This window comes from Polistes dominula, unplaced genomic scaffold, assembly GCF_049000335.1.
Source record: "Polistes dominula isolate Pdom_NZ unplaced genomic scaffold, Pdom_raw_medaka contig_32, whole genome shotgun sequence".
Classification (NCBI taxonomy): domain Eukaryota; kingdom Metazoa; phylum Arthropoda; class Insecta; order Hymenoptera; family Vespidae; genus Polistes; species Polistes dominula.
In genome coordinates this window covers 738,504-765,689 of record NW_028300880.1, presented here as the reverse complement: position 1 = coordinate 765,689, position 27,186 = coordinate 738,504, and the positions used below count along the sequence as shown (strand labels likewise).

General features: G+C 30.6%; 1 protein-coding gene across 7 annotated transcripts in view; it reads left to right on the top strand.

The window, feature by feature from the left end:
- Positions 1 to 27,186, top strand: part of LOC107069799 (sosondowah) — a 120,696-nt gene that overhangs the window by 16,376 nt on the left and 77,134 nt on the right. For 6 of the 7 annotated variants that reach the window (XM_089176302.1, XM_015327409.2, XM_089176299.1 and 3 more), the window contains 2 exons: positions 13,591 to 13,626; positions 13,826 to 13,930. In XM_089176302.1, coding sequence (XP_089032428.1) covers positions 13,591 to 13,626; positions 13,826 to 13,930 — 141 coding nt within the window. Of the gene's footprint in view, positions 1 to 13,590; positions 13,627 to 13,825; positions 13,931 to 19,253; positions 19,278 to 27,186 lie in introns of those variants that run through there. The other variant, XM_089176321.1, reaches the window with a different exon arrangement.

Sequence of the window (27,186 nt, the reverse complement as noted above, 5' to 3'; positions counted from 1 at the left end):
TTTCTTTATTTTAATCTACCAAATAATAAACAAAACAAAAAAGAAAACTACCTACTATATTCAAGAAAGATATTTAGTTAGCTTATTGCACACCTGACACCCTCTTTGCTCGTTCTCGTTCTCTCATCGGTTGGAGACACGAGACCAAAACGGACACGAACGATGCTTCCTTCCTCCAATGTGATCTAAACGCACCTATATATACGGTCAGCCCACCTCGCTATCTATATGCTAATCCATTGAGATGGTACCCGCAGATTACACCTCGGAATTAGCTCAGAGACTGGGGTATCAGAGCCGCACAGACAGCCATCTCTCTCTCACTCACACAGACACACATACACATACATTATCTATATCTATCTATCTCTATCTCTCTTACACACACATACACATATTTGAATGTACCTTTATCCTACCTTATATACGTAACCCGCACGTCTCACAGTCCTACCCTCCTCCCCCCTCCCCCCTCATCCCATCACCATCCCACTTCTCTTCTTGTATTCTCTTGCCACGCATGCATACATGCATACACATTTACACTAGCACCTTTAACACCTATATGTATATTTACTTGCACATATAGTTGAACGCCTCCTATACGTTCGGTGGTTGGACCACGGCTGACTCGGCACTTCCAGTTCGTTAGCCCGTGTTAATAACGTTAAAGAGGATGCGATAAACTCGTTAGGAAAGGAAACAGACCCCGGCCTAGCTAAGCTCGACCTTCGCAAGATACTCGGGGAACCATCATCGTATTCTTTAAAAAGTTTTATTTAAATTTTGTTGAATTTTTTTTTTGGGGAGAAGGGGGTTGGTTAATGATAAGAGAGAGTTTTTAGTTAAGGCGATTTATGTATTTTGATTGTTAACATTATATAGAATTGTTATTTTAATTGGGGTTGTAATAGAGTGATTTTTGTCGATGAAAGAAGGTGTATACTGGTTTGTATTTTTTAGAGGAACGAGCTTATTAGATTAGTTAGTAGTAACCCTTAGAGTGCTATGGACGCAAATATGCGTTTGATAAAAATCAAAAAAACGTTCCTATAAAACATTTTAGTTAAAAGTATTCAGCACTCAAAGGGTTAATATTTGGGGTTTAGGATGTATGATGGGTATTTGGGTATAGATAATAGGTAAAGTTTTTCTGTAATATAAAAAGAGTGTATTAGAGTGTTAAAGTAATTGTTAATTAAACAAAAGATATGTGTATTCATGTTTAAAAGCACGGAATGTATGTCCGATGCACCGTCCTACTCGAAATACATCTGCAGACTTGCATGTTGCCTTCTATAAAAATTCCTTTATTAAATGCTGTTTGTATGACTTTCCGAACCTTGCGCATGTGTGAAAATGCTAAAATCAAAAAGTTATTATCCTAATTTTTATTTATTACATATAATATTCTCGTTATACACATGCGCAACGTTCGGAAAGTCATATAAACAACATTGAATAAAAGAATTTTGATAGAAGACAACGTACCAGTCTGAAGGTGAATTTCGAGGAAGACGGTACTCCGATCATATACTTGGTGTTTTCAGTTAACAATACACATTCTTTTCGATTAATTAATAATTATTTAAATATTCTTATATACTTTACTTACATTACTGCATAATTTAACCTTCGAACTCATCACTGCGCATGTGTGATAAAATAATTACCTTAGAATACAATAAATACTAAAATTAGAACGTTATAATGTAAAATACTCTTTATTAGAATTATTATTACCGTTTCACACATGCGCAGTGTTCGGAAAGTCATATAAACAACATTGAATAAAAGAATTTTGATAGAAGACAACGTACCAGTCTGAAGGTGAATTTCGAGGAAGACGGTACTCCGATCATATACTTGGTGTTTTCAGGTAACAATACACATTCTTTTCGATTAATTAACAATTATTTTAATATTCTATTACACTTTACTTAAATTATAATAGTTATTAGATACGAGTTATATACAGGGTATTCAAAAAATATCATTCAATATTTATATGGTATATAGGATACTGTATATATATATACATATTAATTATTACTAATTTAACTATAAATAAACGTTACAACAAACTTACATTTGAAACTAAAAGGTTCATATAAAAAAGACAATAAAAATATCTGTACATATATACATAAAATGAAAGATATCGAGTAATTATGAAAGAAGTTGGTAACAATGACATCAGTCGTATTACAATCGGTCGACTATGGTCGGTTGGTGTGCTCGAGTAGCAGGATAAATTTATTAGCCTACGGGAATATGATCGCTGGACGCGTATTGCGGGATCCCGGGTACAGCGAGAGAAACACGATGAGCACGTACGAATATAATCCTGTCAACGTAGGGATAGCAGAATGAGAGAATGAGAGAGAGAGAGATAGAAGAGAGGTGTGGGATAAACGTGTGCACCGTCGATGCTTCCATGTTCTCCATCCGGACCAAATTCACACTGCTGGCCGCGAAAATACGAGAACTCGGTTATGAATCAACCCAGTATTCCCTACCATCATCATCTCTCTCTCTCTATCTCTCTCACTATCTCTGTATTTCTCATTCGTTAATTCTCTCTTTGTTAGGTTCACACAGAACGAGCCGATAATCGTCTCGCTTGCTAATTTCTCTGTCATCTCGTGTAATCGTCCAACGTTGAACTTGTCCTACCATCTCACCTAAAGCTCGTATCGATAGGATTGGGTTCGATGATGATGCGTGCTTTCAATGAATTTCATTTGGTACCAATAATTCTCCATACCTTTATTAGAGATTTCTGGTCTGGTTAGGAATATTATCCTTGGATCTTTTGAAGAATTATCAAATGATTAATAAATACTGGTTAATGGTTGTTGATCATGTTAACTGATTTATCAGGAACATCGATAAGGGTCTAGTAATTTATTGTTCGATATCGGTATAGTGTAATCAAAGGGAAGAACAAGTTTTGAAAGATAAGGGATCAGAAATGTGTCATTTAGTCGATGACATGATGATATTAAAAGTAAGCTATGCAAACCGGTTGAGAAAGGATGTTCTTATGAATACTTTGTTCCGTCTGTCTGATGTCAGCTAACTCTGGACTCTAACTTTCTCATGCCATTTCTGACTATCAGAGAGTACTACCTAAGATGCGGACTTTGTTGAGAACTCGATTAGGTGGGTATGGTTGGTATATAACTCGAGATTTCGAGTTAACCGCAATCTGGTTGATCCCTATTCTCTGGTTCTCATGCTTCTAATTTGATCATCTTGGTCAAACTGTTATTTTCTTATCTTCAGGAAAATCTTATGCTTTTTAAAATTCTTTCCTTTTAACATCTGGTTGAAAAATGAACGTTTTGATTATGATTTTGAATGATAGAAGATAATGTGATTGTAGTTTTTAATCATTGTTCACTATTTTTAGGTTATATTACTATGACATTATTATATTTTGAATTATTTAGTTTATTGGGTTGGAAAAAAATGTTGAATTTTTATAGTTCAGTAATAATACTGACGTTTTTATTTTTTTTATTTTAATTTTAATTTTTAAGAAAGTAAAGTTTGATATTTAGAATATTTTCTGATAATGGGGGTTACTTTTTAGGTTAAGAAATTTAATAAAAGTTATAATTGGATTTAAGAATTGTGTTGGTGTTCGTTTAAAAAGTTTTTCTAATTTTTACTTATTTCTAAATTTAATTTTCTGTACTATAATGTTTTTAAGTATACTGTATAATGTTTGTTTTTATTGTACATTGTGCCTTTTATTGTTTGTGTTCCTCAGAATGGAACAAAATTATTTAAATCATAGGATTAATTGTTTGTTATTGGAATTATTTCTTTTTGATTTGGGTTTCAATTTTGTTAATAATTTTTAATAGCTATTCCTAATTACTTAAAATACTTCACTAATTATTTCTATAACAATAGTATACCATACCTAATTATGATATGATTTAATCAGCTAACAGAATACAGTAAACTTCGAAATAACTTGGTTATCTATTATTACCCAGTATAATGCAGATGGATCCTTTCATTAGTTCTCATAATTCCTGTTTGATCATCCTGTTTAACCGTCCTCTTGAAATCCCTGGCAAACCTTGCATTTGCTAGATCACTCTCTCTCTCTCTCTCTCTCTTCTGCTTTCTCTGCCTCTCTTCCTCTCTCTCTCTCTCTCTGATTCGTCTAGCCGAAAGGCAAAGCATGGATTATGATCGTGGACGATAGCAGCCAATGTGTAAATGGCGTTTAACTGAGAGAACTGTAGGATACCGAAGGTAGATTTAGGCATTATGGTTGGTGGTCGTTCAGGAGGCGTCGCCGAACCGAACGCGCTGAATCACCCAGCGAGAGTTTTCCTGTCAGTGACAGTAGGTACGGGCCACCAGGACGATGCGCCACCAAGTGGAATTGCCTCGTACGGCCTCAAAATGAATGCGCGAACGCCCATTAGGGGAATAAATCAGGCCTACGTTATCCGCAGGATATCCGCGCATAATCGATCTCGCGTTCACCGCTAATCGCGATGCCTAATCGTTTATCCACGATTCTATACTTTTCTTCGAATCTTTTGAATACTTTTGATCTATCCGATAACTCATGGGGTCTGGGTTTGGTGATACCATCTGTAGCGTTGATGTTCTCCACTGTGGTACAATGCTCGGTTATATTCATTGTAAGGAATGTTTGAACGATTTGGGTTTCTATTGTGTTTCTTGTTTTTAATGATTGTTCACTATTTTTAGGTTATATTACTATGACATTATTATATTTTAGGTTACTTTGTTTATTGGGTTGGAAAAGAATGTTGGTAGTTAGTATTTTTTATCAAAAATGTTTAGGTTATGTTTATGGGTTAATCCAATACAATACTATTAGTTATTATACTATACTATAGTATTGCTAAGTATGATATAATATAGTAGATATTCTTTCTACTTTAGTTTAGCAATTGGACTACCAAGAAATTCGTACGAGATTTAAAATAAGAACTAATGAATCTTTTAAATAAAAATTATACGATTAAATATTACTTAACTTTTACACTATAGTTTAATTAAAACAATACACATATTATACAATATATATGTATACAAATATAAGGCGATGTAAAGATTGAAAAAAATGGACTGTCCAATTTTGTTAAGTTAATTTTTAAATAGTGTACACGCCTTATGTTTCGTTGTATCATGTCAACATCGAAAAAAAGTCGAAGGAACAAGTCGTCGAATGACCCTGGCCATTTCCGCTAAGATATGCTTGCACCGTTCAGGCTTGGCCCGAGCACGGCAGGAGACCCAAGAGGAACTTCCGAGACGACCGAGACACGCACTTAAAACTTTTCTCGCACGACAACGTTGTTCCGAACTTTTCGAAGAAATGTTTCAATGTCGAAACGACGAAACATCTCCGCTTGTTTTCGCCAACAGACGTTTCCTTCCTATCTATATAAATACATACTACACACATACATACACATATATATATATACACATATATGAATGCTCACGTATATACTTTCGTATACTCATATATATATATATATATATACAAACCAATGCACAGACGTATTCATGTTTGCATGAATGTATACATATATATGTGTGTGTCTGTGTGTGTTTTAAGTAGATACCTAAAAGACACGTAGGCGCTAAAGGGAAAGAATTAAAATAAATGTCACGAGCATGCGAAAACAAAGTGAGTGTTCGATCGAACGATAAGAGAAATTCACTAAGATTTACGATCTCACTATTTCTTTCTTATCTTTTCTCTTCCTATTTTGTTTGTTTTTTTTTTTAATTTTATTTTCTCACTGTGTTTCCCTTTGATGCTCGATTAACACTAAAACGTAATGCGAGCAATGTGTTAAATGACTACATTGTTTAATTTAAATTCTGCATTCAGTAATGTTGCTTTTTTTTTATAACTTCTATTATTATAATCATAAATATTATTTTATTTATTAATTCAACGCCATATTGATTCTGTAATATTTGCATTAAATTGCACAAAAGTATAAGTTTTTGTTAAGGGCTGATTTTTCTTTTTCGTTTGATTGTTTACAATATTTAAAAATAATAATTATAGTAATAATAAACATAATAAATAATAATAACGTTAATAAAGTATGGTACCTATTTTAATATCTAAATATGCATAATGGGTTATTTTGTACATAACCTTAAAAAAAAATGAAAATCATTCAATCAAACAAAAGTTCTTACAACAACTTGAAACATTTATTTTATTAATTTATCTTTAATTAAATACTAAAATAAATATAATTATTTTCTTTGGCTAATTTCAATTACTTAAATAATATAAAATAAATTTAATTTGTTAAATTTTATATGACAAAACAATTTGATGCAAGGTATTTTCTTATTCTTTGGTTAAAATGTTGAGTATTATCGAATTTTTTCATCGAAGAAAAATAAATAAATAAATTGTTGATCAATTTATTATTGAAATAAGAATAGAACGTGAGAAAAAGAAATAATGAATGAAAGAGTAGAACAGAAAGAGAAAGAGAAAGAGAGAAACGTGTGCAACGTCGATATAACCATCACAACCCCCATTGTTATCGTTCCACTTGTCGTCATTGACTCGAAAACGTTTTCAGCCACGCTCAAGTAACGTTCTGCACTTTCCAACACATCTAATTTTGTAAAAGCAGTGAACACGAGGGATGGGGTTGGGGGTTATACCATCAGGATACTCTAACTAAACGTACGCACGTGCATTTTCAAGTTCTTCTTCCATCCTTCTCTTTTTCTCTTTCTATTTCTCTCTTAGCAATGAAAACGAAGAAAGGAAGGTAGAAAGGAAGGTAGAAAGGAAGGAAGGAAGGGCAAAGTTGGTATAGAAAGGGACGAACGAAGAGAAAGAGATACACAGATGTGCTCGGTTTCCAGGGTGGAAACGTTTTAATAAGCGGACGTGTGTTACCCTCCGAAGGGGCGTATAAATATATTCGGTCGTTCTATTCGACAGAACGATGTACCCACTAGTATAGAATGAAATGGAAATTGATAAAAATAGTAAGAGAGAAAGAGAGAAAGAGAGAGAAAAAAATAGAGAATATGTGAAATAAAGTATTGAATAAAATTAAAACTTGTTCATTTATAATTACATTTATTTCACAATTGTGTAAATTATTTAACGAAACAATTTCAACTAAACATTTCGTCACTTTTCAGAACTCTGTCATATATTTTTATTCAGTCAATTTAATTGATTTGTGGGGGGAAAAAACAATGAGCAAACAATGAACAATCTAGATGACAATAAATGAACAATGTGCATTTGAAAAATAAACAAAATAGAAAATAGAAAGAGACTAGTCAGGAAAGAATATCGGTGAAACGGTGAAAGGAAGTTTAGGAGTAGAAGAAGTAAGGGGGTGGGGTTGGGAGTTGGTTGTGGGGATTAGGGAAGGAGTATGAGAATGAGGGTTTGTTGAAAGAGGTGGAGGTATAGTGTAGGGGAAATGCAGAACGAGAGGCAAAACATGTTGCGGCACGAGCTGCCTCGAGAGCTCCGCAGAATTAGCTTTATTATAACCTGGGGGCCATCCATACATGCCTAACAGCGCGGGAACATGCGCCGGCCAATAAGCCGGACGCCGGAGCAACAACAACATTTTCGCGACTCGGCGCACCCTAAAATTCTCCTCTTCGTTTCGTACCATTCAAACGAGAGAAGAAAAGAGAGAGAAAGAGAAAGAGAGATAAAGAGAGAGAGAGAGAGAGAGAAAGGAATAAAGAGAAAAGCACTAGTAGATGAAATCGATTTCTCTAATTAACGCTCTCGACAATGGACCGTATCTATTTAATAAGCACGCTAATGGACTGCTTGTTACGGTTCATGGCAGTTGTTGGATATCGTTCGATACACTCTAAAGATTAACGAGATCGTTTCGAATAAATATTATGTTGATTTAGATTGAATGATTTTGATCGGATCTAATGGGAAAGGAAGTTTTAGGTGTTGCAGTTTTATTTCATAAATTAGATCATTATCTCTTGATATTTTGATAATTTATTATAGTATGCTTATTATTATAATGGTATTGGTATTGGATTGTATTATTATAATTATCAATATTATAATGTACTATAGAGTATGTTGTACTGTTCTTTTTAGATTAGTTATCTTATAGACTTTTGTAAATTATATTCTTTTTCTTCTTTTTTTTTTTTTTATAGTATTTTTAAATATTAGGGTGAGCATTAATGTGTTGGCAATTTTTAGTAATTCATATATATATATATATATTTTATTAAAATCTTATAATGTTCCAATTTTAATATCTTATTCTTTAGTTCTTGGTGGATGTTCCATGAAACTATGAAAATTAATTTGTATATAATAAGTAACTTAAGCTTTCAATTGAATCAATCGAAAACCAAATAGATAAAATTGATCAAATTTCTTAAGTAAATTGTTCTTATGAAACAACCAGTATCAGAACATTGGTAGGAGTCTCGTTAGGATCGATCAAACAGGTCCTGGGGAAGGATTTAATCGCACCGGTGCGTTAATTAATTCTTGGTGATCTTAATTAAAATATTAATTACGGAAAGACAATGACGTAGTGATGGGGAGTAGGCGCCAAAGAGGAATCTGTTTATTTCCTCCTCCTCCTCCTCCTCCTCCTCCTCTACCTCTTCCTCCATCTCCTCACCTCATCCTCCTCTTTTTTCCTCAAACCACTTCACCTCATCAGCTTCACTTTTTGTTCTACCAATTCCTCTAACTCCTACACTTCTTGCTCTACAAATTCATGCGCCTCCTTCATACTCCACTTCTTATTGTACAAATTCCTATACTTTTTTTCATTACCTGAACTTCTTATTCTAACAATTCTTGTATTTCGTTGACCCTTTCTATTTCTTGTTTTATAAATTCTTATATTTCTTATACCTTTGTTCATTTATCCATTCCTCCACTTTGTTCTTTATTAAATGCTTAACCTTTCCTTTTATCAACTCTTTAAAATGCTCAATCTTTTCAATCCTTTTTTACCAACTTATTTATTTCTCTATCAAGTGATTTAATTTGTTCTTTCATTAACAATTAAGAACTTTACCAATTCTTCCAGTTGTTCCACCTTTACCATTACCAACTCTTTCATTTATTTCTTCACCAACTGGTTTAACTTCTTTCTTCACTAACAATTAATAAATTTACTAACTCTTTTACTTATTTCTTTATCAATTTTTCCAACTATCCTACCTTTTCCATTATCAACCAACTCTTCTAATTATTTCTCTATAAATTCTTTTAATTTTTATACTTTGATACATTTATCAATTTTTCCCATTTATTTCTCAACCAATTAGTTCACCTTCTCTTGTACCAACATTTTCAACTGTTCAATATTTCCCATTACCAAACCTTCCATTTATTCTATTATCAAGTTACTCATTTATTTCTCTACAAACTGGTTCAACCTCTCTCCTATACTACCATTTCTACTTATTTTTCTACCAATTGTTGCACTAACTCCTCCACTTTTCTTCTTCTTCTTCCTCTTCTTCTTCTTCTTCTTATTCCTGTTCCTTTAGTTATTCTACTTCATTTTCTTCTTTCTCATCATTTACCGTCTTTTACTTTCTCGACTTCTCGCGAATGGAAACCGAAGGAAGGAACCACCACTGCGATGCCATTACGATTAACTCCGTCCTATAAGCTTATCTGATAACCACGCCATTATGTTCCACGGCTTCATGGCTTGAGCGTCGCTGACTGGTCCGTTTGTCTGCTCGTTCGCGAAACCCTCGTGCCAGGGTATAGAAAGAGAGAGAGAAAAGGAGAGAAAGAAAATGAGAGGAGGATACCAGAACCATTTGCATATCTCTCAGTGGAGATACGAGCAAACAAGTGTCCTCTCGGCGATCCCATCGAAGATCTTTCTGCTCGCATCTTGAAATCGTTTAAAAATCAATCAGGGACTCTCAGTTACTATCTTTTCTTAATCTTATCTTTTATTTTATTTCATCCAATTGATTTATTTTATTTGGGATATGCTAAAGTTATGTACATTTGATTTTTAAGTATCATTGACTTCTTTATTATAGTCAGTTTTAGACTTTTTACAGTTGTTTGTTTGTTCGTTCATGTGTTCATTTTGAATACTATTTTTGAGTATAGTTAATTATTATTTTAGTATCAATTTAGTTGCATACAGTTAAGTAATTTAATTTATGTGAAGCTTAGTATATACAAATTTGTTAGGGTCTTATGAAATTTCTTGAAAAACGTGGTTTAGGATAATTTTATAGTGTCAGTGTGTTTAGTTTGAAAGTTACATTTGGGTATGGTTAGTTTAACTAATTATAATAAGTTTAGGTATACCTAACCTAGGTATAACATAATAAGGTTTAGAAATAACTTTACTATTTTGTATTTGAAAAATATAATTATTTCATTTAAAATTTATATTGCTATAGTTGTAGATATTAAATATAACTTATACAAATATTATAATTTTAAGTATAGCTTATGTTATTGAAAATAATAAATATAAGTTATATTTTATTATAACTAGTATAAAAAAATAATAAGTGTAACTTATATTAATATACTATATTATTATATACTTAACTATACTTAATATATTAACTTACTTACTTAACTTAAGTTACTTAATACAAATATTAAATAATAGATACAAATATAATATAAAAATTAAGAAAAATAGAAGAAATTATATAAAGTTTATACTTTCAACATTGATGACTCATATTAAAACTGAGAATTAATATGACACAACTATTTATACATCATAGTAAACTTAAACCATCTTATCTTATAACCCAAACAAAAAAGATGTCGAATTCCAACAATGAAAACAGTATCGTTACATTCTGCAAACATGCATATCATAAATATCATTATAATTTGATATTAAATATATACGTATATATATATATATATATATACATTCACATAAGTGTATACATACATATCCCTACGTATCAACATGGTATAAGGAAAGGAGAAGTAGTAAAGAGGATGAGGTGTAGTAGGTGGAGAGAAGCAAGGGGGCACATAGCACACGAAAGCTGGGAACGCACCTCGGTGCACCACCTGACGCTATGGGGGGTCAGTGGTTCTCATAAACAATATTAACTTACATTAATAAATAATATTCGCCATAGAAAATATAATCGTTCTTGTTTTTATCTGACTAATCTGACAAACTCATCTCTAAGTATTTACCTCCCTCATCCCCTATTGGAAAAGGAATTCATAAAAATCAATGACCCACGTTTGATTATGGTCCAATCAACGGGTGGAGGCTTCTCCAAACCGATTGGAGATTTCACTTAAGGACACGCGTAGTGGTGTCGATCGATAGAGATATCGGGGGCTCTTCAGTTAATGATGACTTGGCCAAATTCTAACCATCTATCGTGTTTCTACCTTGGGGGATGTAATTTACGAGGAGTCACGATTGATTTTGAGTCCCGAGTGTCGATATGAGCACCTCCAAAGTACGACGTAGCCGTGACGAGTGAAAATACAAACGGTTTAACAGGGATGAGTAGTCGTTTAACGTTTCTGGGATCAGAAATCCTTCCTATCTTCCTCCTTCTTCCCAATCTTACCTTCCTTCAACTCCTTCTTCTGTTCTCCACCTCTTCGTAACTCCTCCTTCTTCTTCTGTCTCTCGTTCTTTCTTCATCTTATTTCTTTCTTTCTTTCTTTCTTTCTTTCTTTCTTTCTTTCTTTCTTTCTTTCTTTCTTTCTTTCTTTCTTTCTTTCTTTACCCACGTCACAGATAAGCTATAACTGGTGGTGATGCTCTTCTCAAACGAACGACGACATTATGTGAGATCAAGCTTTAACAATGTTACATCCAACAGATTGGAGTTGCTATAATTCAATGATTAATTATATCTAATATTATTATATATTAACCTAATTATATCTAAAATAATTATGAGAAAGTTGGAAAAGTAATAGTTGTGTCTGATATGAAAGTTTAACAATGTGGCATCAGACATATTGGACTTTTTTTTGATTCAATGATTAGGGTAGATGTTTCGTGTGTAGTTGATAATTTAATATATTTGACTGTAAAAGTAGCATACTGATAAAGTCTATCTTCTCTAATTAACATTAGTTTAAGTTTCTTATAGGAAATGAATATAGTTTGTGCTCATTATTTGGTCATTTTAACATTACAAAATATTAGCATTCAACATTTAACTAGTAGCTTTCTACATAATTTATCTCAATTAAATTTTACTTAACATAAAGAAAGTTGAAAAGAAAACTATTTGTAAAATCATGGTTTAACAATGTTGCAATTGACAAATTAGACTTGCAGTGATTCAATAATTAAGTCTATTAAGTTTGTTGATAAAAGATTATGTTTTATTAAAATTTTAATATGTTATTTAGATATTATCTAGTAAATACATTATTTTGTATCTTTGTTTTGTACAATTTTGAAGGAAAATTAGTATAATTGAATTTAGATATGCAGAAACTTATTAACCTTTAAGATATCAAAAATTTAATGGAACTTAGCATTGATTCTATAATTTTTAGAATTTAATTTTGCAAAATATTAGCAACTATAAACAAAATAAGCAAATATAGCAATTATAAAGCAAGAAATATAATATAATTGAATACTGAATATAATAATAAAGTTACTATTATTATTAAATTACAAATGATTCAATCAAATCTACATTTATGCATAATTAACAATAAGTCTAATTATTATCAGCATATTTGTTCTATTCACTGAACCATTAAAGATTATTACAAATTATAATGATGACTTGACTTTAAATGAATTTTTGCAAATAAATCAACAAATTTGTATAATCGTAGAAAGCAAAATGATTGTTCGAGTGCATTGTCATTGACTATAGTTACGTAAACATTCGCAACAAGCATTCGGGAGCATTGTGTGATAGAATCAATTATTTGATTCGTATATCAATTTGATGGTTGAGTCACGTTCATCCTACGTGCCTTCTCACCGCTTTTACGCACGTAAATTGCTGGATTATAGGATTCTAGAAAAGAAAAGGCTGTCTGACCGGTGCATCGTCATCTACGGTGATTATGTAAGCATTCGCAACAAGTATTGAGGGTTTTGCGTTGGAGAATCAATTATTGGTTTCGTATATCAATTAAATGGCTGGATCACGTTACTGCTATTATGCGGCATTTCAATGTTTTTATCATCGTTTTCTTTCTTGTTTCTTTTATCGATCATTTTCTGTAACTTTAAGCCAATACGAGAAAGATAATGCTTAGAACTTTTTTTTTTGATCGAATGATACAATACAGCATCTGAATTGAAAATGATTGTTTTTTGTTTTGTTTTGTTTTGGAAATCAATCAACGAACAAATTTTTAATTCAATATCTGTCTTTTTATTTTTTATTTTTTATGTCGTCAAAACCAATGCGATGAAAAAAGAAAGAGAATTTTTATTCGATCAATTTTTATTTACGTCTGGAACAAACAAAACATCGAAGTGTCCGAATAAAAATTGATTTTTATTTTGTTTTTGTTTTCGACAAACCGATTAATTTTTTATGGTTTTTGTTTTTCCATAGGGTGCAGACGATGAAGACACTGCATCAGTTGCTTGGGTAAGTTTATTATCGTAACATAATTGATTATATATGAATTACACCTTCGATTTATACTAGACAACGAAAGTTTCACTTTCACGAGAATCGTCCTTTCTATTATTTTCCAAAGATTCGAGTTTTGAAAGTATAAATTGTTTGAATCGAAGGCGATCCTATCGATGTGCATCGTTTGAAACTTTCCTTTCTATTTCCATAGCAATTAGATGGAAAATCACGAGAATGGTTGGTGAAAGCTGCTCAAGGAGATTATCACGAAATGGCGAAATTGGCTGCTGTGGAACCACGTCTTACTGGATTAAAGGTAGGATTATCTTTATTTTATGATGTCGACAATTTCAAGGATCGAATATCACTAGAAATTAATGTCGAATAAAGGGTGGTATTATATGGGTTCTATCCTATACCCCTTTAGTCTTGTATTTCATGCTAAATCGAATCCATAACTTCAATTTATTTAACAATTTTTAGCGTAAATTTGCCGAACTGTTTTTAACATTGAACTCTATACTATCTCAGCAAATTAATATCGTAAATTATTAAAAATCATTGTTTATTACAGAAAGTAATAATTAACATCTGAGCTTTTTTAAGAGCTTTACTTTCATAAAAAGAAAAGTATTTTGTAAGTGATTATTCTTCCATGATTATTGTAAAAGTTGCCAAAAATGTTCCAGTAGAAAAAAGCTCATTGTAAAACAATACCGGGTGTTCAAACTGTATAAGAACATTATGAATACAAAAAATACTGAAATTTCTGAAAACATAAATTAATTTGTTAATATCGAATAAAACAACGATAAATTATTTCAAAATTAATCGATATGTTCAATTTTAAAAAAAAAAAAAAAAAATAAAAAATAGGTAAATAATTTGTAACTTGTAGATTATAGTTTATTTCGAATGAATATAAAAGACTGAAAATTGGTTAAATAATTTTCACGAAAAGGTAGAAATTCGCGGGTAGAAAAAGGGCCATCGTAGGTCGTAGTAGACGAACGTATATCGCGGCGATGTTATCCGCAAACACGCGGGTTCGGCCAATTTATCCCAAGGGATGAGGCCGACGTGGCTGGTAGAGTTTGGTATGGGGCAAGCTTGTCCGACGGAATGAATTCAACGCGCGGCCCCCATGCGGTCAAACTATCTCTCACACACACACACATACACACACACACTCTCTCTCTTTCTCTCTTCCCTTTCCCTTATTTCCTCTTCTCATCCTGTTTCTCTCGTACTAACTCACACAAACGTAACCCTCTAAGTTTCATTCTTTCCTTTTAGATTTCTAGACCTTTAACTTTCCATTCAAGATTTCGTCTAAAAATAGATTTTCAAGATTTCATTAGACTCATTAGTAAATTCAATCTTACATATTATTTTTTACACGTACAATGGCATAGGGTATCATTGGTGATTGATACTAAATTTGTTCGTAGCACCATGTGGGTCATCGGTGACCTCTTCTTATCGCAATAAGAAAAATGCATTGCACATGATTACACTCTTTAACTTATTTATTGTAAATAATTTTTTTAGATAATATTTAAAGTCATAATAACAAATTCGTGTTGGCATCACGTGACTGCTCATCATATAAATCAAATTGATCAAATTATTATACTTAATTTTTAGGTTAATGTTACCGAATGTTTTAATAATCTGATATTGAGTCAATAAAAAAGATATTTAATTAAAAAATAAACAGAAATAGTTCTTGCTATTATCAATGTATCGTAAAAATATTTTGACATTGTTTAATTTCAAGATATCAATACTTTGAATTAACACAAATTCTAACCTAAACTAAGAAATTTATTTTTTAATTATATCTTCATGATTATGTATTTAGGCTTATATATAATATAATTACAGCTCTTTTTCTACGAAATAATTATTAAAATATGAGGAAGTAGGAAATTGAAAAGATTTAGAACTTTTTCTTCCTTAAGTTGTTTAATTGATAAAAGTTAGGTGGATTTTATGATCCACTTCACGCATCGCAGTATTCGTAACTCACGAAACACGTACCAAGTTCGAAGCCTGATTGCAAACAGGGGCTACCTTAGATTTATTGACCTGTCAATAGTGGAACGCGAAAACGGCGAATTTACAACACCGCAGGTGTTAAGTTCCACCGTGCGTGTAATAACGGTCTGATCCGAGGGGCTACGGTAAGCCACACTGTAATTATATTTCCAAAGCTTCAGGGGCTAACAGCACACACACACACACACATACACACCTTTGTCATTATCAACTGAGGTGTTGTGCTCGTAACTCAATGTGATATCTGTTCTTCACGTGCACACGAAACTTAGAACACGAAATTTCCAAAATTCTACTGTTTTCAATTTCTTTTAATGACTGGACACTTAAGATTAGGGTGCTACTATTAGTTCCTCTTAATAATTTATCACTCCCCAATTTTTTTAACATTTTTATTTAACAATAATTTATTTCTATTGATATTGTACAATGAAGAATTGTATTTATAATATGAAAACTGTGTAAAAGTGCTGCAGTGCACATTTCAGTAACTACCAAGTTAACCTACTAATTTTTTAATTATTGCATAATAATAAAACAATAATAAATTAATCAATATTTACTATTTTAATAAACAATATTACTATTATCTTACTAATAATATCTTTAAATTTTATTTCAACTAAGCAATACAATGCCCATGACTGTTCACACTACCATATGAAACCTATCATCGCTTTTGTATCCAAAACAAAGTAGCCAAAAATATTTTGACAAATTCTTCATTGTTCAATTCAATTCGAATATAAAGAAAACAGACAAATGATCGAATTCAATAACAGTTGTAAGTATATTATACGATACAATGAAAGAAATCGATTAGCTATTTGTGGCACGTTGTTACCAACCATCTTACAAAGCACCTTTTATAATAGTTTACAAAACCGGTGTCAGAAGTCACAATGCGTTGAAAAAGAAAAGATAGAAAGATAAAATGAAAGAGAGAGAGAGAGAGAGAGAGAGAGGGAGGGTAAAAGAAAAGTTCACCTTCGTTTTTCTTCGATAGTTTACGAGCCCGTATTCGACTTTTAACCGTTCACACACACGTGGACTACGTAAATAAGTATATATACTTACATACGTGATCCGTGCTTGAAACATAGTACATGGCTATTGTATTCGGTGGGTCAGGTGTACAATTCCCTAACCCACGTTTCCCCTCCCCCCTTCTTCCTCCTCCTCATCTCACCCTCTCTCATCCTTATCCCTCCCCCCATTACCCCTTATTTCTCTTTCAACTTTCGTACAGAGGAGCACCGTGTGTGCCTATTATACTTTATTAACGGACGCGTCTGGCATTGGGATGGATTCGACTGTTTGATTCGTGTGTTCTTCGGTAATGCAGGACGACGGGTGCATCATTTTGTGACGCGACGACTCATTGTCTACCTTTTTTTACTATCTCTATCTTTGTCAGCGGTATTGTTTTTTGTGGAGATCTTTTTTTTTCTCTTCTTGATCAATTCTTTTATTCCAAACTGGTCTCTTGATAATACGACAGGTGTAACGTTTTTCTTTTCTTTATTCTTAATCTTTAGAGTATTGGTTTTTTAAATATGCGACACAAGGTTTTCAAATGGTATTGGTAAATGTTATTTATTAGAGGAGAGTAGGTTGGTTTAGATGGTTAGAATTTATTTTGTATATTGGTAGGTTCATGAGATTAGGATTCGATTGTTTTTATCATATTTTATAATATATTTTTTTGTAATTATTTTATTCATGTGAAAGAATACATTTTGTTGTTGTTGTTGTTGTTTTTGTTTAACAATAATAAGCAGGTGTACTTTCAATGATATTTCATCTAAATCACTTCTACATTTAACAAAATTAAAAATAAAATAATTCATCTTTCCCATAATAATCAACTATTCCCCTTTAAATCCTTAACCCACATATATATATATATATATATATATATATATATATATATATATATATATTTTTTTTTTTTTTTTTTAATTATTTATTAACAAAATACAATCTTACGATCGAAAGTTCTTTAATGACTTTGCTAATAGGAGGATGATTATGATTTCGAAGGAGGCCCGTTGGCACGTTGTTGCAAGACGCGTTTGTGACTCTCTTTCTCTCACACACACACACATATATAAATGATAAGTAAAATAAAAATTAGCCAGCAGCTATCGAAGCGTTATAATATATCGACTGGTTCAGTATACGCCTTGGATTCGTTGTCCATGTATTTATCTTGTAGAATCGAACGGGTTTAATAACGGCAGGCAATCAGAAGAACGTATCTCTCTCTCTTTCTCTCTTATTCACTTTCTCAACCCCTTTCCCCATTCCCTTAACTTCCCCCCTAATTTCTTCTTTCTTAACCCCCATCTAACCCCTCCTCTTCCCTTACCCCCTTTAAAAGTCTCGTCTGTAGTCTTCTTCCACATTCATGCTACCCATCGATAAATAATAACCATTTGTATCGGATTCTAATTACTCGCTCTAAGCAAACAAATAAACGGTAGGACGTACCTGTGTGAGACGTGCTGTGTGAGAGGTAGGCTTAATGTTATGGTGGCTGCGGGCTGATTTAAGGAGTGTGGGACCGCCCACCTTGAAGATGCATTTCGTCGAGACCGATCGGTCCACCTGTTATGAGCGTTTCAACGCCACCGTTTCATTCTCTCTTTTATATTCACCAAATGGTGTGTGGTGTTTCATTGGTGTTTGTTTTGTGTCTGTGTGTTATTTTGAACAGAATGAAAGGGGGAAATGAAAGAGAGATGGATTTAAGATCGACAGAGTATAACTTCGTATTATATTGGGTTTCATGGTTTAATCGAGATTTTGTGGTTTGGAATACTGTTACGAATGAGGATTAATTATGGTTTCATACATGTTGTTTTATATATATATATATATAATTATTATTTTATTATAATTTAAAAAAATATATAATATTAAATATAATAATTAATATTTAATAAATTACATTGAAATTAATAGAATAAATCGTGTGCAGTAAGAGAAATAGAAAAGGGGTGGTTGTTTGAAGAAAGTGTTGATTAAGTGTTAGTTAACCAATAATAAAATTAAAATTAAAATCTTTTTGTTATCTCATAACCTTTATAATAATTTTTTATATTTACTCGGTTCTAGTTACGAGTGCAGGGATTATACGAGCCCTTAAAAAGTAATGACTAAAGTTAAGTGTAATTATAATAATAAGTTTAGTGAATAATTTAGGGAATAACCCATTACCCTAGTAACTATCATTAATACTGCATGAAATAAAGAAGTATCTAGAAAATCCCCACGATACAAGAAGTAACCAATGATAATTATAATCAACATAACCTGAAAAGATTCAAAAGAGAAATCCCCCAAGTAAAAAACTAGATCTAGTAAGAAACAATATTCAGTAAGATACTAAATCTAGTAAGAAACTAAACTATGTCAAACAATGATGCTATCATTTTACAAATATAACAATTTCTTTTAAAACAAATGTCTATTAGACGAATTTGAAACTACATTTGAGAGATAAAAAAAAAAGTATAAACGTTCGGAAGGAGTTGTGAGTGTGTTTGAAAACGTGGGAAGGAATTTGGTTCCAGAGGCGATAGAAACTCGCGATCCTTTCTCGCTATGACGGGGGGATGATCGATAAGAGGCAGGCAACGCGAGGCAAACGGCGAAACGCGTTTTCGCTTAAAAGGTCCTTGGAAAAAAAGGCCGACGGTAGTTCGTTACCGATGGGCTATTAGCGGGCGTAACGCACGTCTTGGCAGCGTCGAAGGACTAAGTAAATCCTGCTTAACAAGGAGGCGTATCCATCGAAGCCAGAAATGATCTACCGATCTCTACTTGGTATTACTTCTTCCTTCTCTCTTTCTCTTTCTCTTTTTCTTCTTCTTTTCTCACCATCGTTTTTCTCCTTCTTACTCAATCGAATTTGTTATTATTGGATTATTGGAAATTTTTTTTTTTTTGTATTTTATTTTATAGGATCAACAACCTTAATTTTCGTTTTGTTTTCATTTTATAATCAATATGAAACTTCTCTTAGTTTAATCTTTTTTTTTTTTTTTTTAATAAAATTCCAGTATTAATAAGCAACCATTTTTATATGATTAATTAGTATAATTTTAGGATTTATTTAATATATTATTTTATATTATTAATATATATTGTATTATATATATTATATAGTTTATATTTTATATTTTATATTATATATAATATACATAATAATTAATATTTTATATAATAGATATATATATAATAATATTAAAATAATATAATATTAATTTAATATTATATATAATATTAAATTATATATAATATTTATTATAATTATTATAATTAATATATATAAAATATATTATATTTTTTATATTAAATAAATATAAAAAATTGAGAACTTTAAATATTGTTCAATATTGGATTTTGTTTTATTCTATTTTATACAATCAAAACAATCGTAGTTCTCCTTCTCTTTCAATATTACAGTTAATATGAAATTACTCTTAGGTTGATTTTTTTTTTTGTTTTTAAATAAAATTCCTAATATTTGAAAATGTATTTAGCCTCTGTTCATTTTAAAAGGTCGACAAATAAACGATTTAAAGAAGATACCCTGTATAGAAAAAGAGAGGCTGTCTACTTGGGAACGAATATACCTATCTACACCTCTTGCAAACGCCCCCGAATATTAACAGGCTGATTTATGCACGTAATTATCTCTAGTTATTTTCTCGGGTAAGGACCGATACCAACGTTACCTGTCTTCGTGGGCTGCCGGTGGTGCTGATGTCTAACAAATTAACCGTTTCCCCTGTTCTTCCGCCCTCTTGATCTTTCTCCTTTTTACCCTATTCTCAAAGGCCAAAGGCATCATAGGAATTTATAGAAATTCATTCCTCATTTTTTATCCTTTTTTTTTACGACTCTAATGTATAAGAAAATGATTTAAGTATTTATTTACGTAATTGTAAACATTATTTTGTCAATATTTTTTATTAATATGTTTTATATTATTTAGTTCAATTGATTCGTTCATTTTCTTCGTTTGTTAAGAATTTTTAACATTTATTGTTTCATTTAATAAGGATACACATTTAACTCATTAATATTTGAGGTTTACTGAATTGTTGTAATATATTATCAGGTAATTTTAATTATAAATGTTTCATGTACTTTAATTTTTATTGAATGGAAAAAATGGTACTTACGTATTAACGCCATTGCAGCAAAAATTCCGCTAATGCGTCAATAAATAACAAGCTTGTTGTTTGCACACAGCTACTGTCAGGGTTGCGTCAGGGTTTCGTCAGGGTTATGGCAACATATTAAATTCTATATCGGCTCATTTTCCATCGAAATCCGATTGACAACTTTTTATGAATAAAATGTTTCGATTTTAAATAAAGTTTTTTATTTTATAATTTGTCGCAACAATTTAAGGTGTAGATTGGCGCATTAGCGGCATTTTGCTGACGATGGCGTTAATACGTAAGTACCTAATTAATTAATATTTTCCAAAAATATATACATATATATTTATTTCTATGTTTAGATAAGATATAATAAACAAATGCAAAGAAACTTTTCTTCCGATTTCAAATATTACTCAAAAGATATGCTCGTTATAGGTTATGTTGAGATACCATAAGGCGCATGAGCGATGGCTAATTCGTTCCTGAGTGGTGAGTCGGTTTCGCTAGGTGGGGCCGAAAGTGAAATCCTAGAAGAACCCAAGGAGAAAGACACAGATAATAAAGGGAGAGAGAGAGAGAGATGGGAAATCAAAAGAGGGGTGGACCGTGCCGCGCAAGACGATCCCATAGCAAGATGACGCCTTCATGGCGCCACCATAACTGGCGTCCTATGATTTTCTTCCTCTCTCTCTCTCTCTTTCTATCTTTGTCTTTCTTTCTCTATTTGTATCTTTCTATCTGTCTGCTCCCTATAAAATCTATTCCTGGCAGAAAATTATCTGTTTCAAAAGTTTCCTTTTATTTTTTTTTTTTCTCCACCCTTCGGTTTTTCCCTACGTCTGTCTGGCTATCCGTCTGTCCTTTATTTCTTTCTCATTTTTTCTACCTTTTTATCTTCTAATTTACGACTAAGTGTACTGTCACTTTCAACTAAATTATTGGAGGGTAAATGACAGTAGATAATTTTAGATTTGATGTATCCTTGGAAAAAACTATTTTTCTACGAACCCGATCGAAGTTTTTCCTCCTTTAACCCCCCCCCCTCCTCTCCCCCCTCCGATTACGAAGAATTTTCTACCGTAAAAGAGTGAAATTGGAGAATGTTAAGATTGCTTGGTTATGTTGTTTGATATATGTTAGAACCATTAACTAATTATTATTTAATTATTATAAGAATAAAGTGAAATATTCGATTGAAATTTGATGTAGAGGTAGACATGAAAATAGAGAATGGTGGAATCGAAAAAAAGGGGGACGATACGACGATTCGTGTATATAGTTTTAAAACATCGTCGATGAAACATGAGAGGATGAACTTCTTCTTTCTTGAAAGGATTGTCTATAAAAGTTCCGCTCTGGGTTCGACGATCAACCAACCATGAACGATAGGAACAATGATGGCGGAATCTGTCTTTTTCTTTCTGTTTTTCTTTTTTTTTTCTCATCTCGTTCCTTTGTCTTGTTTTTGATTTTTTTGTTTGTTTTTAGTTTCTTCTAAAGTCACGATCTCTCTCTCTCATCGTATAATGATGATAATAAATTCATGAAAATTTATCAAATATTTCTTAAATTTCACTTAGGATATTTCTACTTTTTATCACAACTTTCTATTTACTTATTTTGTTTTCTAAAATGATAAGATTATTTAAAAAAAAAAAAAAAAAAAAAAAAAAATAGAAAAATGATAAAAAAATTATTTGGAATTTTTAAGATAAACGTAAGAACATGATAAATAAGTTCAACAGAATTTATAAGTAAACATTGAAATGATAATCAAAAGTACAAAGTACAATAACAATAATATAAATAAAATATTATAATAATAAAGTATAATAATAATAATATATAACTAATATAATATTAATATATTATGTATTAGTTTATTAGTAATTGTTTTAGCATGTATATTATATATTATATAAGTATATTAATTATATATGTTAATATAAGCTTATTACCAATTAATTTATTATCTTTTTCACTTTCCTTATTCGTTTCTATTTCTATTATTAGATATTTCCTTTTTATTCAATATATTTTTCACATTATTTCCTCTTGAATTTACTCCCACTTTAAATATTTTCTTACACCATTCTCATAAAAAAAAAAAAAAAAAAATTACATAGAATCTAATGAAACTTTGAGAAAAAAATGTCATGACAATCACGTTATACTATCTTCCTCTCTCTCTCTCTCTCTCTCTCTCTCTCTCTCTCTCTCTTTCACTGTCTTTCTTTTTATTCTGTCAATCTGAAGTCACAACGTTCTCATAAAAAAAAATGACAAAGAATCTGACGATGATATCCTGAGAAATTTCATGATAATTATCTTTCTCCTATCTATCTCCTCGACCTCTCCACAATACCACCCCACCTTAGAACTCACCCTTTGCTATCTCATTCTTTCTGTTATTTTTTTTTCTTGCTCGTTATTCGGTTGAGTTCTTCACGAAGGATGATTAAAACGCACGATATACTGGCGTACGCCGGTAGTCGAAGGCAAATTTATCTTCCCGTCGCTTCGTTTATAACGATTTGTTTTAACGTATGCTAACCGATATAAATCTCTTTTGACTGTATATAAATATATGTATATATATATATATATTAGTTATTTATTTCCTACAAGAATTTTGTTTACCTATAATACGTAAATTACACGTGTAAATGAACATTTTAGCAACTATAAAAATTATAATCACAATTGTTTTATCGAGAAACAATTATTTCTTTCTTGTTTCTCTTGCTTCGTTGAAAATATTATTTGTAATAGGTAATTGTAAATTTCTTAGAAAATAATTTTCATGATTGGTAGGATTGCATGTAGAATATTTTCTTTATGTTGTATACATTTCAACTAATATATATATATATATATATATATATAACATAAGGTAGTGATTAAATTTATACAGTGTGATTCAAAATTATATTAATATATGATAAATTTATAATTTAATATGTAATTTTGTGAATTAGAAATGAATATTCATTAATTCATTAATATTTATTTTTTTTTTTTTAATCAATCGTTTAAGATTATTTCATATAAAAAATATTTTATAATTAGTTAAATATTAAATATTGAAAATTTGAATTTATTTTATTAATTTAAATATTTATACAAAATGCTAATACTGTTTTTTTTTTTTTTTTTTTTTTTTTTTTAAATAAATACAGTATAAAACTTAGTTGTATTCATGAAATATTAAAATAGAAAATACATAATAAAAATTCATAGAAGATAAATCAAATTACAATTTATCTTAAATTATTGCCTTAATATTTATATTAAAAATATATTCATTTGAACAGTCCTATTTTGAAAAATGTAATTCTTAATCAGCACTATTAATTAATAAAACCAAAATACAAATACATAAAACAGTGATGAAAAATTGTACGAAGTATCAATCAATAAATTTACAATCAGTTATTTTGAGCCACCCTGTACATATCTATCTATATATATATATATATATAAACATATATACTAAGAACCGATAGCAACATTGTAAGGGTTCTCTGGATCCACACCGCACGATAGGTAACAAGTAAGTAGTAAGTAAGTAGTATTCTATCCTTGTTGCACTCGTAATGATCCCATGTGCCTCGAGCAACGTTCCAAGAAATGACGTAGGTAATAACGAGAAACGTCGAAACGTTCTACTATTACTATACTATACTACTACATCATGGTGTATATCTATGTTCTTTCTATATATCTATTCAGGATATCATTCCTGTTGCGTGTACTATGTTGGTACTTCGTCTAAGATTTTTCCTAACTTGTATATCGATAACGTGTGCCTATTTACGCAACGATACGCAGCTAATTAAAGTCAGAGTTAGAGTTAGAGTTAGAGTTAGAGTTAGATTAGTATTCAAGATGAAGGATCACCATGTGTTCTCTTAAAGATCGATACACTTGTCCTTCGTTATAGTTTTTTTCTTTCTGCTTTTATCATTAAACTATTTAAATAGCTTAACATATCATGAATACACAAATAACTTGTCTCTATTATTTTTTAGTTGCAATTCTAAGTTAAATATTGGGTTGGTAATATTGTTTTCTAGTATTTTAACTTAGTTCTGTATAGAATAGTTTTGTTTTTCATCAAATTTATGCGATCCTAGAGCCATCTGTCGTAAAAATATGAAGAAAACCATTTTTTCTTAACTTAATATTATTTAGTTGCAATTTTAAGTTAAATATTGGGTTGACAATATTGTTTTCTAGTATTTTAACTTAGTTCTGTATAGAATAGTTTTTTTTCATCAAATTTATGCGATCCTAGAACCATCTGTCGTAAAAATATAAAGGAAAACCTTTTTTCTTAACTTAATACTATTTAGTTGCAATTTTAAGTTAAATATTGGGTTGACAATATTGTTTTCTAGTATTTTAACTTAGTTCTGTATAGAATAGTTTCGTTTTTCATCAAATTTATGCGATCCTAGAACCATCTGTCGTAAAAATATAAAGGAAAACCTTTTTTCTTAACTTAATACTATTTAGTTGCAATTTTAAGTTAAATATTGGGTTGACAGTATTGTTTTCTAGTATTTTTTTTCTTTATCAAAATAATGCGATCGTATAGCCATCTGTCGTAAAAATATGAAGAAACCTTTATTTCTGAACCTAATATTATTTTGTCATTATTTCAAAATTATTGTATATTATTATTTAAATCAGTTTCTAATTATTTATTTGTTTTGTTTTATTTTTTATTTAATATAACTTTTGTCAATTTAACTTTTAATTAAAACTAAAATTACAGATAATTAACTGATTATTAAAAATGAAAGCAAGTTATCCAGAAATTTCATACTGATATTTAAAAAGTGTTGTACTCAAATAATTTTTTACCTTTCAGACAACCTAATATTATACAAATTAATACAGATTGTAAAATAAACAAGATGAAGACTTATTTTTACTTCATCCAATCATTTTGATTGTGCTACGGTATAACTAGATGTATATAAAAGTGTTAGTCGGGTTAATATTAATTATTATATTAAGTTGTGCTATACTACCATCCATGTAATCTTAACTCGGTCATCGTATTATAAAAAACAATGAGTAACGAAGAATATGGTAAATTCAAATATCACGATTGAAAATTCTCACACACGCGAGGTAAAGAGATGTTAACTATATTAATTAGAAAAATAATCTCTCATATATCTATTTTATGCACTCACACGCGTATATTAACCAAGGCCAAAATATTACTTTGACGGTTATCTCGAAAACAGGGTCTCTCAATTTTTGTGTAACAGTGCGAATCAACAAATTTGCTTTGAATTGTACCGTAATTCAAATATTAATAATAATTAACGCAATTTTTAATAAACATGTTTAAAAATGCAGCTATTATTTCCGATACATTTTTAAACCTGTAACAGTAATAAATAAAATACAGAAGATTAATTATTATCATCAAAATAGCAATAGTTAAAATCATTTATTTGTTATTTACTGTATTTTATATATTTCCAACATTTACTGTACAAATGCATTAAATTACTAGCTCATAAAAATAAATATAAAAATATATAAATTGTATATAGTTTATAAACTTTTATACAGTCTACTATTATTTCAACATGTGAACTGGTAATAACACTTGCTGAAAAACAGTTCAGCACGCAACGTGTTAAGAACCTGATTAACTAGGGTTACTGTATATTATTTTAAAGATATATCTGTTACTGTAATATTCTTGAAAACTTGCAAGAACATTTTATAAACATTAAAATATATAAAAAAAATTTTAAACAATTAATTTTTCAAACCACATCTATAAGATACAAGAATCCTTATTTTTCATTTAAGGTCAAATATTTGTATCTTGTTCATGTAACAAAATTGTTGCATTTATTATTAAAGTCAGTTTTAGAATTAATAATTATCTGTATTTAATTTTTATTAAATATAATTACACTTGATTCTTAATCGTGATTGAACTGTCATAATAACAAGCACACAAATCCATACATATGTTTGTGTAGAAATGAAAAAAAATTCTAATTATATGTTAACAATTCCATAATCCAATAAAAATTAAATGTTAACCCAATACTAGGCTACTAAATCTTAAGTTGAGAAACACTTCTCTAGACAATTAAGTAAGCAGAACCTTATAATCAAGATTCTTGGAATAGGTAAATACTTAACGTGACCTCGTCCCTCTTGAATTTATAAGTTACTGATGTTGATGATGATGATGATGATGACGATGATGGTGATGGTGGTAATGATGATGGTAGTGGTGGTAAAGAAGGTGGTAACAAACCCGCATGTTATAAAAAGGCGGCCATATAGA